Source organism: Equus quagga, chromosome 1 (genome assembly GCF_021613505.1).
Source record: "Equus quagga isolate Etosha38 chromosome 1, UCLA_HA_Equagga_1.0, whole genome shotgun sequence".
Lineage (NCBI taxonomy): Eukaryota > Metazoa > Chordata > Mammalia > Perissodactyla > Equidae > Equus > Equus quagga.
Genome location: NC_060267.1, coordinates 138,844,840 through 138,859,679, shown reverse-complemented (window position 1 = coordinate 138,859,679; position 14,840 = coordinate 138,844,840). Strand labels below are relative to the sequence as shown.

Genomic DNA, 14,840 nt, shown 5'->3' with positions numbered 1-14,840 from the left:
GCCCGAGGAGCAGTGCCATGTCCGCGCCCAGGATCCGAACCAGCGAAACGCTGGGCTGCCAAAGCAGAGCACACGAACCTAACCACCAGGCCACGGGGCCAGCCCTGAGCTGCTCTTCTTAAAAGGACTGTCAGATTTGACTGTCACCTTGTTTTATATATAGGATGGATCATCCGGACACCATCATCTGAGCCAAAGAATCCAGTCATGCCTAAAGCCAATAACCACTCAACTTCCAAGTTAAACAAGCCAATATGTCTCTTTTTATGTTTACAAGCTCATCTGAACTGCATTTTGCTTACTTACAACTGAAAAAGCATTTGGAAAGATAAAGGTGTAACATTAAATGTGCCACCTACGATACGAGAAAGTGTTTTATGGGCAAGGAAAAGGGAGAAAAAGTTTAGACAATTTGTTTTCCTTTCCTCTGAATTACATAACTAGTATGTTTTGAGCTGGTTAGCAAAGGCGTCATTTACATAAAATCAAACACTAGATGTAAAACCTCCTCAAATTGATTTTTATCTTCTGCTCAGGTAGAAATGGTATAAGTATTTCATGAAGAGGTCAAACCTTAAGTTCACTCAAGGAACTAAAGTTATAAGCCCTATTTTGGTTTGACTATGACTCTAGCAGAGAAGATACTTCTACCATTAACTATTTGTTCACAATAAGAAATACATTTGGCAGTTTACTTTTTGCACTCTCATTATTATTATTATTTGAATTCCAGGAGGGACCTATTTACATATTTGTACTATGGCAAAGAAGAATAATGGAAAAGTTTCTCTCCAATCTCCTCTGAAAACTGAATAAAAACTGACATCTTTGAATCGCCATTAGAAGTCTTGCTCTATAACCACTTAAGATCTGGTAGTAGGTGGAAATACTTCCTCTTTACAATTTCCCACTCCTTCTCATCTTTACACACGTACCAAACCTCTTCCCAACATACATAAGAATACCGATATATCAGAGTTATTTTTGAATTAGGCATTAGATTTAGTTCAGTGCTTTCCTGTCCCAGGATATACTATATTTGCTTTTGTAGAACCCTATATGGACTCCTTGTTGTGTGTTGCTTAATACTCCTGAAATAATTTGATGATATAATTGAAACAAATGTCATGAAGCTAGTCTTAAAGAAATGATAAACAAAGGCTGCACTATGTGGGTTGGTGTGAGAAAATTCTAGTTCTCTTACAGGTATACATTCTTGTATACAATGAAAGTCCCTCAGTCAAACACTTCTCTTCTATAAATGCAAATGTGCTGACTTCTTAACTTTCCTCGTCTGTCCCGATACACCACCTGAAGCACACCTTGGGGGATATAATACATGCTCACTTATTAAGCATAAAGTAATAGTGTATATTTAAAATATTTTGCTCTTTCAGAAGCTAACTACCAGGTTTCAAAAAAAAGGTATTAAAAAATACATAGGATTCTTTGTGGTCTCTTACATAGTGGTGTTAAATTTAAGCTTTTTTAATAGTGCTAATGAGTGGTACAGTTATTTGAAAATAGAAAATGTTCTTTCTCTTATAGCTTGACGTTATAGCAGAGCACCAAGGAATAGTTTCCTCTTAGACACTGTGGAAATCCGACCACCTTAGTCATTCCCAAGTGGAATTTCATCTTGGGAATCATCTCTATTATCTCACTACACAATGAAAACAAACATAATTTTTACTTGGTGGCTTAAACCCCTAAGTAGACTCTGTTAGAAAACACTTTTCTGTAGCCATAGAAAACTTTTTTTTTTTTCCTTCCGAAGTTCCTCAAGCATAGTCAAGTTACAGCCATAATACTCTCAACATTTACCCTGTCTGAGGTCTGGCCCTTCAATTCCACAAGGTTTCACAGCTTAAGCAAGCAGTAAGAGCTTCATATTTTACAATTCATGAAAGGGATATTTATCCCTACACAGTCTACTTGTGGACTTTACAACTAATTACTTTCTCTCAACTTTCAAATCTTATCAACCAAACTAACAGTCTGTTACTTTGCCATCCAGTGACAACAAAAACAAAAGTATTACCTCTAATCCTAATTTTGAACTCACACTCTGGTATGTTCAGATACATTATAAATTATAATAAACAATTAATTTTCCACTAAAATCTACTTAAACACCCACATACTTTTCCACAATTGTCACTGTGAATGTCATTACTTCAGGGCACTCCAACTTTTCTGGAATTCAGTGTACTTATTTATTACAACTAATTCTAGGGCAAGAGTTGAGGAGCTACAGCCTTGCCCAGAACATGTTACTTACTTTCTCTGTATGTTATCAGATATAACATGATAAATATACACACTCTGAGTGGTATGTATGTAGAAAGCTTTCATGATTTATGAATTGAATTTAACTTAGGTATCTTTTTGGCAAATGCCAAATATATGCTGAAGAGAGAAAAAAATTTCTCCCGAAGTGAATAAAATTTAAAAGAAGTTATAGATTTGTTTCCACTTTAATTCTCTCATTCCAGTTCCTTCCTCTCTTCCTTCATCCCTCTCCCACCTCTCCCGACTGACTTAACTAGTTAAGTGCCTCTTCTTACTTTCAAAACAAAAAAAATACTATTCAGATCTTAGAACATAGAAATATGGTCTTCTATTTCATTCAAGACACCTCAGCCTTGGAGACAGCAAGACCTGTTACAAGTGGAAAGGGACAAAAATTGTTATAACTCAATCACTGAGTATTTGATTTATATGTACTCTAATCTCAATTATTGTCTTGTTAGAGGGAGATGAGGAATAAGCTCTTTTTTAAGCTTTCTTTGTTCTAAAACAGTATTTCCATAGTAAAATATGTCTGTGTCAAATCTTTTTCTTTTTTTTAAAGGAGGGGGTACACCTCTTTGGAGAGGTTTTGATGTAACCAGTTTAACTTCTTTCCAGACCCACCAATCCCAAAAAGGCAGGACATTAAACCACACTATCTAAGTAAGACTTCAGTTAAAGACCAAACACATTTAAAAAGAAACATACGGCATCAAGAAGAATGCAGTAGATCTACAGGGAAAGAGGTAAGACATATTAAAGGAAGTTATAATGAAATATGAATACTATAATTCTATTTGTGTGTTTAAAATGAAAAGAAAAGAAAGACACCTGTGTGTGTGTGTTTTCCAGAAAAATCTTGAAGAACATACACCAAAGCAAGGTTTCACAGCCATGGCACTATTGACATTTTTGGCTAATTCTTTGTTGTGGGGGACTGTCCTATGCATTATAAGATGTTTAGTGGCTTCCTTGGCCTCTACTCGCTAGAAGTCAGTAGCATCCCCTCAGTTGTAACAACCAAAAATGTCTCTAAATATTATTAAATGTCCCCTGAGCAGCAAAACTGCTCCTGGTTGAGAACCCCTGCACTAAAAGATTAACAGTATTTATCTCCAGAGAGGAAAGTATGATGAAAGGAGAGCAGCTGAATAGAAAGTAAGAGCTTTTATTTTTTGTTCTACATATCATACTTCTGTATTGTTTGGATGTCCTACTTCCCCCAACCTCCCAACATTTATTACGTGTAACTCTCCAGAACAATAAGGAAAAATAGAATCCCAAGACTATGTGGCTACTGGCCCTACAATATGACAGGCCACAGATTCCCAAATGATCAGGAAACACATGTGTAAGCCACACTCACCTTCATGGGGTTTTCATCATATGTTGGGGTTCCAAGGTCCATCTCAGCTTCATGCTCAAGGCTGGCATCATCTCCTGGGCTTTCCCAAGTAGGAGGATCCCACTGAGTCTGCCTAGAAGAAGGTAAGAACAGCCATGCTATCATGGCCAGAAAACAAAGAACTCTGGCATAGGTATCTCTGCTCATACATACATAAAATACAACATGCAATGAGACATAGAACAAGTCAGCTCCATAAGATAGAGACATTCTTTTGATATCTTCCCAGCAGCAATGATTCTATCCCAGAGACATACATTAGCCCACTGTATTTCTGTAGCCAATGACGTGGCAACACTTGCTGGTGTCAAAGAGCAGTAAAACCACACTTTGTCTATCTCTCACCTGGCTGTTAACGTCCTGAAAATAGGATTCAACAAAGCCTAAAGAGTACACGGAATAGGTGCCTGCCTTACGTCACACCTCTGCAGGTGAAGAGATCAATAATGATTGAAAGTACAATACCTACCATATACTCATAGCAAAAGAAAATAAATCACAACACTCTCCTCACAATGCTTGACCATGTGAGAAAATCATTCTTTGCTTTAGGCACCTTCTTATTTGTAGTTGCACCCTTTTTGTTTAATGACTGACAGCATGGAAAAGATGTACAGGTTAAAAACTTGTGCCTTCTGGTAAAAGTACTCTCAACTGACTCCAAAAAGAAGGGTTCAACCATGTTAATTCACTGCATGTTTACAGATGTTTTGAAAATAAGCAGTTAAAGGTTTTTTTTTAAAAAAGCTAGATCTGTGAGGTAACAACTGGAAGTAAGGAAATTCATGTTCAGAAGTTTGAAGTCAGCTGTCACAGGAAATGCAAGAGGGGAATCACTTAAAATGTCAAAAGCCTCAGAGAAGCTGGCACTCTATCTTGCAGGTCAATCCTGCCATTACAGTCATCTGCTTTTCTACCACATCAATCTTTAATCAGCAACATTAAAGGTACTCAATGTAAATCAGTTTGGCAGATGATTGTGAAAATAGGCTTACCTCTGACAAATGGAACTAATTAAAAAATGAGCTCAAGATTTCTACTGTAATCAAAGAACCACAAGCAGCTGTGGGTTTTATTATGGAAAATGAAGAGAGAGAGAAGTATGATGCTCTTAGGTGCTAGCTAAGGAAAACCTAGAAAAAAGTTGGAAAAGGTATACATATAAATAAACACATTTTTTTAAGTTTTTGGAAAAGTGATAGTATATTAAGAAGTTTGCTTTGGTATTGAAAAAACAAAGGTCTGGTAAAACTTGCAGACACCGGTTTTTAAAATCACTACGTTCTCAAGTCAGCAACATAATGAGGGTTCGTTTCACAGGTATTTTTATGGGAGTAAGGAAAGTCTTTCTAAGCAGAAAGCATAAAGGGAACATATTTGATTGTATGAAATTTTTAAACTTCTTTATGTCATAAGACATTACAAACAAAAACATTTGCTATACCCTTGATAAAGAGACCTAACAATGCTGACAGAAATTGGGTAGATGTCCAAACAAGCAACTCATAAAAGACAAAAATAGCTAATAATCTAATGAAGACGTTCCATCTCAACAATAAAATAATTAGAAATGAAAGTAAGGTTTCTCACCTATTAGACTTACAAGATTAAGAGAATCTACGTGAAGAAAAAAGGCACTTGTGGGAGTCTAAATTAGTACAAACAATTTTTTTAATGATAAGCTGACAATATTTATCAATTTAAAACATATATCTCTTCTTTGACCAACTTCTAAGAATTCGCTTCTAAGAATCTACCTGAAGAAGGTACTAAGATTAGTGTCTGTAAGGATGCCCAGGGTTAGAGTTGTATATACAATAATGAAAATCCATCAATAAGGGTAGGTTAATTAAAATTTGGTATAACCATACAAGAGAGCAGGGGTTGGTAAACTTTTTCCTATAAAGGATCAGAGAGTAAATATCTTTGACCTTGTGGGCCACATGGTCTCTGTTGCAACTACTCTACTCTGCCATTGTAGTGTGAAAGTCATAGACAATTCTTAAGTATATGGTGTGGCTGTGTTCCCTTTATTGGGAAAAACAAGTAGCCCATAGGCATAATTTGCTGACCCCCGCAACAAAGTATAAGTAAGCATTAAAAAAAATGTGGTTCTGTATTAACTGATAAAGTTTAATAAACAGATTGGTAAATAAAGCAGATTACAAAACATGTACCCTAAGAACTCACACAAGATCATATACTGATGAGGACACACAGACACATACACACACACAGAAAGCACATTTACATTCACTAAAGCTATCTAAAAGATATATTTTTTAAAATTTCGAATAAAAAGATAAACTGGGTTTTTTGTATATAGCAGGAGTCATCAAACTATGGCTCATGGACCAAATTTGGGCTACTGCCTGGTTTTTGTTTTTTGGGTTTTTTTAAAATATTTTCTTTTTTTCTTTTTCTCCCCAAAGCCCCCCAGTACAAAGTTGTGTATTTTTAGTTGTGGGTCCTTCTAGTTGTGGCATGTGGGATGCCACCTCAGCATGGCTTGATGAGCAGCACCATGTTCGCACCCAGGATCCGAAATGGCAAAACCCTGGGCCGCCAAAGTGGAGCACACGAACTTAACCACTCAGCCATGGGGCCAGCCCCTTTGGATTTTTTTGAGGAAGATTAACCCTGAGCTTAATATCAGCCACCAATCCCTCTCTTTTTGCTGAGGAAGATTGGCTCTGAGCCAACATCCGTGCCCACCTTCCTCTACTTTATATGTGGGAGGCCTGCTACAGCATGGCTTGATGAGCAGTACGTAGGTCTGTGCCTAGGATCTGAACCAGTGAACCTTAGGCTGACGAAGTGGAGCACGTGAACTTAACTGCTTGGCCACCGGGCTAGCCCTGCCACTGCCTGCTTTTATAAATAAAGTTTTACTGGAATACAGACATGCCTGTTCATTTATGTACTACCTATGGCTGCTTGCACGACGATGGCAAAATTGAGTAATAATGACAGAGACTGTTTGGCCAACAGAGCCTAAAATATTTATTATCTGGCCTTTTATAGAAAAGGTTTGCCCATGGCCCCTGATATCTACAATGTTAGATGAAGTCATTACATTTTTTAAAAACTCCTTAGTTTTCCTCAGGAAAGTCTTATAGATTAAAAATACACCAAAACACACCTAAAAAGGACCAAAGTCTAAAGTATGATGAAACATTTAAGATGTGATTTTGGAAATCCAACAGCCCTCAAGCACAGTGAACAGCAAATGATAACAAGTCTATCTATAACCATAAAACTCCCCTTATAATGGCAGCTTCTTTGACCAAGTGAAAGCTGATTTGGGGATGCTCACACAGCCCTTCTTACCTTGTGATCACATGGTAGTAATAAATCTTCCCTTCTGGATCTCGGGCTGTCTTCCAGTTGGGAGGTAAGACAATAGTTTTTGGTTTGGGAGGAGAGGGGGGTGGCAGATCCAAGAGATTATTTGTCACAACCATTTCAGCCTAAAAAGAAACAACACACACACAAGTTCTTAATCAGGGCCATCTCTTAATCTAGCTGAAAAAGATGAAAGTAGTCTACATAAGCAATATGTAAAAACATACATCAATCTCTTCTTTTAAAAAAAGATAAAGCAAAGGTACAATCTGGGAAAGGCTCAGAAACAGTACATCTAAAGAGCTTTAGGGAGCTTTCAGAACACTGACAGCTGGCTCCAAGTTCACCATCCAAGACATCATATTTCAAAATATTCAGCAACTCAGCAGTATTTTTCAACCTTAAAAATAACCAATGCTAAATGGCACATAACAACTTCAGGATACTGATCAGCTGAATGGGCTGTAGATCCATCTCTCTTTTTTTTTTTTTGAAAAGCAGATATGACAGAATGTTAACATTTATCCATTATATATTTTTCTTTACTTTTCTGTATGTTTGGAACCTCATATTTATATTTAAAAAAATTTAAGGCCACATTTTGAAACACATAAAAAAAATCTCATAATCACTGTTATAGACTGAAACGTGTTTCCCCAAAATTCATATACTGAAGCCCTAAACCCCAATGACCATATTTGTAGATATGGCCTTTAAAGAGGTGATTAAGATTACATGAGGTCATAAGGGTGGCGCCCTAATCTAATACGACTGGTGTCCTTACAAGAAGAGGAAGAGACATCAGGGAACATGTGCACAAAAACGCCATGTGAAGAACAGTGAGAAGGCAGCCATCTGCAAGCCAAGAACAGGCCTCAGGAGACACCAAACCTGCCGACTTCTAGCCTCCAGAACTGTGAGAAAATAAATTTCTGTTGTTTAAGCCACTCAGTCTGTGGTATGTCGTTACAGCAGCTCTAGCAGACAATAAGATAATCACTGTAAGGATATATATACCCTTAATTGTTCATTCTATGTAAGCCAGGTAAAAAAGAATACTTTTTCCAGCTTCACCTTTGCTTGAGCAGTTAAAGAAGAACCTGCGACCCAAGGCTCAGAAAAATGTGGCCACTTTTAAGCAAACGGGTTTTTGAGCATCACTGCTTTATGACACTAAACTCTGACTACTTTTACTATTATTCATGTGATCCTTAACTCTCTTAATGGAATGTCAGCTTCTAAGGATAGGAATGGAATCTTACATTTGTATTCAAAATGCCTTGAAAGGCCCAACTCATAGCAAGCCCTCAAATAGCTACTGTAAGTGAACACCGTCTCATTCCCAAGTGTTTCACATGCAGTGATTTTACTCTATCTCCACTAACTGTCCCACCTTTCTAAGCCACCATCGCTCGCCAGAGTGCCGTTAAGAGCCTTCTCTGGAACTGTGAGTCTTCTACACTGCTAATCTGATCATGTTATTTTCCTGTTTAGTTTCTCAGTCACTTCCAGTGCCAACCTCCTATATATCCCATTTCATCCAATAACAACACTTCATCAAGATTTCAAATCTTCATCAAGATTTGGTTATGAACCAAAATATTTCTTACTGGCTGTAAGGGCTGAGGCTGCCCTGGTGCAACTATTGTAGTTACGGCTGCAGCTGGCTGTACCACCACTCCCTGTGGGTGAGCTGTGAAAATCTGTTGTCCCTGGATGTACTGAAGACTTGGTTGGGCATAACTCTAAAAGATAAAATGAAGAAATTCATAATTTATGCTTTTCTGGCTCTAATAAAGTAATAATCAACTTCTAAATTGGCATAATCTTATTGGAAGATACATCAAATTATTATTTTTTTTACTTTTAGTATGAATGTTTGGATACAAACGTATAAAACACTCTTTTGTTTCAAACACCAAAGCTTCTTTTTTTGAATAATTCTCTAGTCATTTACTTACTTAGATTCAATTCTATCATAAAAAAACAGAAAACTTCTTTTTTGGGGGGAGGGAGTGGCTCACGAAAGTCGTCCAATTGTTTAGCTTCCAATGAGAGTGGAGTAACAACTGAAGTGCTACTGCTGGGATATCCAAGAAATGGCTCCTGCTGCTCTTTTCAGAAAGCCTTTTTACTATCAATTCCTAATAATTAACAGGTTGTTCTGACTGGAAAAGGTCAAAAGGAGTGACTCACAGTAGAGGAAGTAAGGAAGGTGATCAAATTTTAAACTATTTTTTTAGCTTTTTTGTAGTCTTCTATAATACAACTCCTTTCAAGAAAGACAGCAGAATTCAGTGTATCTAAAATTCTTACCACACACTCATTTATACAGTGCTTGATGAAGCAGAAAGCCCTTTCACATATATTATCTCATTTAGCCCTGACCCCCATCAGAGTCGGGGATCTCCCACACCTGGTGTTACATAAAAACTAAGTATCACGGCTAGGACTTAAACCTACCCTGGAATAGTAGGAACAAGCTGGAAGACTAGAAGCAAGTAAAATTGTGATGCTTGAGTCTTAAGGCTATGACTAAACTCTAGAGAAACCTTTTGCTCACTGAGATGGAAAAAACAGATTCTATTTTATATGAGTAACCATATGACTAGTGAGCTCTCTACAGAGGAGTCTTTAATGGACATCTTCCATTGTTGTTGCTCAGACTCTGACACCCAGGTTAAGAACATACTTCAGGAATAGGAGTGGGACAAAAGTAGATCATTTTTCTTATATCTGTGATACATATCCTCAGGGAAAAACTCAAAACTAACGGCTTGGTCTGAGACAGAACATGGCAAGTCATAGGAGGCGAAGTGGGGAGCTAGGAATTTTGTTTAAGATCCCTAAAATATTCTCATTTTCTTACTAGCCTTATTAAGCACTATAATATTCATTTTAAGCCAAACATGAAAGGTAAAAAAAAAAAAAACCTACGTATAAGAAGGTTCAGAGCAGTGTTATTTATAATTATGAAGAAGAACTTTCATTTAAATGACTACCCCAGGAAAACAGATACTAACAATGACCTTATGAGCAAATGGGAAATTATATAGCCATTAAAATGTATATGTATACGTGCATATGAATGTACATATACACACATATAAAAAGAGTAATTTGGAAAAATGGTTAAGAATTATGCTAAGCAGAAAAACAGGATAAAAATCTTCAAGTCTTCAAGATCACAAATGTATAAACATGTGGTCAAAGAGATTATAAAAAAACGAAAGTAGTTAACACAGTTAAGCTTTTAGGAATTAAAGCAGGACACTTTATCACGGCCTTTTGAACAAATTTTTTTTTTTTTTGAGAAAGCTTAGCCCTGAGCTAACTGCCACGAATCCTCCTCTTTTTGCTGAGGAAGGCCAGCCCTGAGCTAACATCCGTGCCCATCTTCCTCTGCTTTATATGTGGGATGCCTACCACAGCATGGCTTGTCAAGCAGTGCCACATCTGCACCCAGGATCTGAACCAGCGAACCCCGGGCCGCTGAAGCAGAGCATGTGCACTTTGCTGCGCCATCGGGCCAGCCCCACGAACAAAATTTTGATACAACTTCATCACAAAAATATTAAGAGAAGTAAAAATTACTGATCAATACTAAGTAATGTGTGCAGGAAACATCCCCAGGAGTCTCTGCCATTCACAATAATTCACCTTTAAGTGGTGACAAGGAGTGATGGGAGAGACATAGGAATGTGACGAGGATGATGCTTTGGACATTTTTTTTTTTGGTGAGGAAGATTGGCCCTGAGCTAACATCTGTTGTCAATCTTTTTTTTTTTTTTTGAGGAAGATTAGCCCTGAGCTAACTACTGCCAATCCTCCTCTTTTTGCTGAGGAAGATTGGCCCTAAGCTAACATCCACGTCCATCTTCCTCTACTTTATATGCAGGACGCCTACCACAGCATGGCTTTTGCCAAGCGGTGCCATGTCCGCACCCAGGATCTGAACTGGCAAACGCTGGGCCACCAAGAAGTGGAACGCGCGAACTTAACCACTGCGCCACTGGGCCGGCCCCTGGACATTTTTTTTTTACAACTTAAAACGTATTGCTTTGTTTTACAGGAAAAAAGAAATGATTAATATAAATATAATTTTAAATATAAAATCAGTACACTCCTAACTTTTAAATTTAACATTACTATTCCTACCATAGTAATATCCTTAGGCTCAGTGTACGAGAGTCACTCTGGCAAACTTCATCATGATAAACTTGTAGGGTATAAAAAATGATATATAAGCTAGGTCTAGAGGAGGAAAAGGGCAGCTGTCTCCTAATTCATTTATCATGACAAAGGGTTCTCCTTTTGTAGGAATATAGAAGAATAAATTAAATATAATTCACTGCATATAAGCCAAAAAGAGGAATAATCCAAAGTCATTCTCTCTCTGATCACTTGCTTTGGGGGAAGCCAGCTGGCATGTTGTAAGCAGCCCTACTGAGAGGCCCACGTGGTGGTAAGAAATGGAGGCCAGTTTACAACTATGTGAATGATCTTGAAAGTGAATCTTCCAGCCCATGTCTAGCCTTCAGATGACTACAGCCTTAGTTAACAGCTTGACTGTAATTTCATGAACGACTCTGAGCCAGAACCACCTAGCCAAGCTGCTTCTGAATCCTTGACCCACCGAAACTATGAGATGATAATTACTTATTCGTTGTCTGAAGCTGCTACTAAATCCTGGTGTAATTTGTTACACAACAACAGATGACTAGTACATACAAAACTGATCAATATATAAAAGTGATCAATGGCAGGGCTTTCCCCTGGCATCAGATTTGAACATCCCATAAATAGACTGTAAGACAGACAAGAGAGGTCCCACAATTAGTTACCTGTACAATTGGTGGAGTTGTCTGTGAATAGGGTGATGTCACACCATAGACAGTTGGACAAGTCTGTCCTTGATAATATATGGTTGCTTGAGACTGTGCAGGAGAGTACTGCTGCTGTACACTGACAGACTGTTGGTTTGAGTCCCAAACACCATAATTCTGTCCCTGGACTGGGCCTGGGGCTGGCACTGGCAAGACAGCAACACTGGAGTCTTGGTGTACCACACCATCACTTTGGGCCACATACTGTGAACTGGAAACTTCCACAGGGGTTGCCACATGTGGCACCACTGGCACGGGTGGAGGGGCAGCAAGAGGTTCTGTAGAATGTCCCACCAAGGGCTGAGAATGATCATAAGGAGCAGGAGAACATACAGGGTCCATGCTGGGTGTGGGGAGGAGCACCTTTCCAGCATTAGGGTTGCTAGGATCCACATAGGCCTGCATGGGATAACCTGGTGGATAGCCAGCAAAGGGGTGATGAGGGGCATTGTAGCCAAGAGAGTCATAGGGGAGTGGAGACGTCATTCCCAGGTTCTGCATCTGCTGCTGTTGCTTCTGAGCCTCCCGCTGAGCCACCTCTTGCTCAAACAACTTCCGACGCTCCTCTGTAGAAAGTTTATTGCGGTCTTTAATTCGTACTTTCTTTTTAGAAGTTGGTGTATCATATCTAGAAGGAAAACAGTAAGAGCATCACAAAAAGTTTTTTCCTAAATCATAGACATAATCAAAGCAATAATAAATATTATGTCAGTCAATACTAAACCATTAACCACACCAACTCCAATTTGGCCGTGGTTAAAAATCATACTCAGAATTACTTAAGGAGTCTTGCAGATAAGAGAGAACCATAAGGAAATAGACACTTAGGTGAAAATAATAACTTTATCCTTATTCTCAGATTCTAGAACTTCACATTAAAGATACATATAGCATCCTAAATAGATTCTTCTTTATAGTTCGGGACAGTCCTATAACCACAAATTCTGAAATTAAAACAAAAACCAAAATACATGAATAAAAGCTAGAGAATTTGACGCATATCTGACCACACACATTTATAACAAATATCAACAAAGGACAGTTAAGTGAAAGATGAGCATGCAAACACAAAAGCATGGGAAGGTAGATTCACATACTCTTCTCTTGCAATACCTAGTATAACATCTTACTGCTAAGCATAATACTCTGTGATAGTTTTGACTAGTATCCCCAGCAGGCCCACAAGAAACCACCAGCTCTGATGTTCACAAGAAGAGAATTAAGGGCTTCAAGATTCTTTTGTGAAGTTCCATGCACTGAATCAAACTTCTGAGAAAGTGTGCTTGCAAAAACAAAAAAATGACAACCAATTTCAAGATGTTTTGCTGCAAAGAAACACCTAATAACAGCTTCACAGATAAGGGCATAACATTTATCCAAATAACAAAAAATATATGGTCTAAAAACCTCTAAGCTGAAAATTTCCTTTAAAGAGTTAGTAGGGTTTCTGCCTTGGGTGTCTGGCAGAAACAAATGCAAATAGTCTATAGAAGAGAGCACTTAAATTCAGGCCTCAATGGATTCCCACAGATAAAAGTCTAAGGAACATGAGTTCATTAAAAAATAAAATTATATATGCATAAAATAAAAATATATTTTATATAATTATAAAATTATATATATCTCTCTCAACAAATGAGAGGAAGAGACTGACAAAGACTGCTGATACTGCAATTATCCAACATAAACTATAAGAAATGTTTAATATGTTTAATGAAATAAAAGAGGTTATTAAAAATATGACTAAAGGGGGGCTGGCCCTGTGGCCTAGTGGTTAAGTTTGGCACACTGTGCTTTGGCAGCCCAGGTTCGGTTCCTGGGTGCAGACCTACACCACTCATTGGCAGCCATACTGTGGCAGCAACCCACAAACAAAATAGAGGAAGATTCACACGGATGTTAGCTCAGGGCGAATCTTCCTCAAGCAAAAAGAGGAAGACTAGCAACAGATGTTAGCTCAGGGATAATCTTCCTGAGCAAAAAAAGAAAAAAAAGAGTATCATCACCCACCTCAAGGGTAGGGAAGAATTTCCTAAAACAAGAGTAAGCACTAACCATAAAACAAACATACAGTACATATGATACACTCAGTTACACCAGAATTTATAAATTCCGTATATCAAAAGACACAAAAAATGTCAAAATACAAGCCATGAAGTGGGAAAAACACTTGCAAAAATTATCACCAAAACAGAATTGTATTTAGAATATATATAAAGAACTCCTAAAACTCAAAAAGATATAATTTAATAAATGAACAACACATATAAAAAGATAGTTCATATAAGAGGAATCAGGAATGGCCAACAAATATATGACAAGATGTTTAATCTATTTAGTAACTAAGGAAACGCAAATTAAAAGCATCATGAGTTACTATTACATTTCCAGACAGCTCAAAATTAAAAATTCTGACAACTGAAGTACATAAATGCTGTATCTTGATTTTTTGTTAAACTTAATTTAACAAGAACTTCTCTGGAATAAATGTTTTCTAGTCCCCAGCAGGTGCTTATGTGGCCTGTTTTTCTACCAGCATGATAAAGACAACCTCTGACACAGGGATCAATCAGCATTTTAACTGGTGTGGCACAAGATTCACTAGAAAAGAAAGTTCTGACTTTGGAATAATTACCATAATCTTGGAAGAGTTATCTCGCACCAACCCCTACATCTCTTTAAAGAACAAATTTTTGACACCGCAAATAGCATTTAAATGTTATCAAGTAGCAACCATTCAAAAAAAATCTGTTAGTCTTCACAGCAATTATTACTGTCAAAAGAGACTGTCTCAACATTTATCAGTAAAGTTTTCTACTCACTCATAAAAAGAATATACTCATTCCAAAAGCCTTTGGTACCCAAAATCAGAAGAATATGACTTGGGCACTTTCTGACTTGCTCTGAGAATA

The 14,840-nt window shown here is 37.6% G+C and overlaps 1 protein-coding gene across 6 annotated transcripts in view; it reads right to left on the bottom strand.

Moving 5' to 3' along the window:
• SETD2 (SET domain containing 2, histone lysine methyltransferase) overlaps window positions 1-14,840 on the bottom strand; it is a 118,625-nt gene that overhangs the window by 14,399 nt on the left and 89,386 nt on the right. For 4 of the 6 annotated variants that reach the window (XM_046640347.1, XM_046640353.1, XM_046640369.1 and 1 more), the window contains 4 exons: window positions 11,887-12,556; window positions 8,653-8,787; window positions 7,028-7,167; window positions 3,659-3,770 (listed from right to left, as the gene is read on the bottom strand). In XM_046640347.1, the coding sequence (XP_046496303.1) occupies window positions 3,659-3,770; window positions 7,028-7,167; window positions 8,653-8,787; window positions 11,887-12,556 (1,057 nt within the window). Of the gene's footprint in view, window positions 1-3,658; window positions 3,796-7,027; window positions 7,168-8,652; window positions 8,788-11,886; window positions 12,557-14,840 lie in introns of those variants that run through there. The other 2 variants (XM_046640385.1, XM_046640361.1) reach the window with 2 other exon arrangements.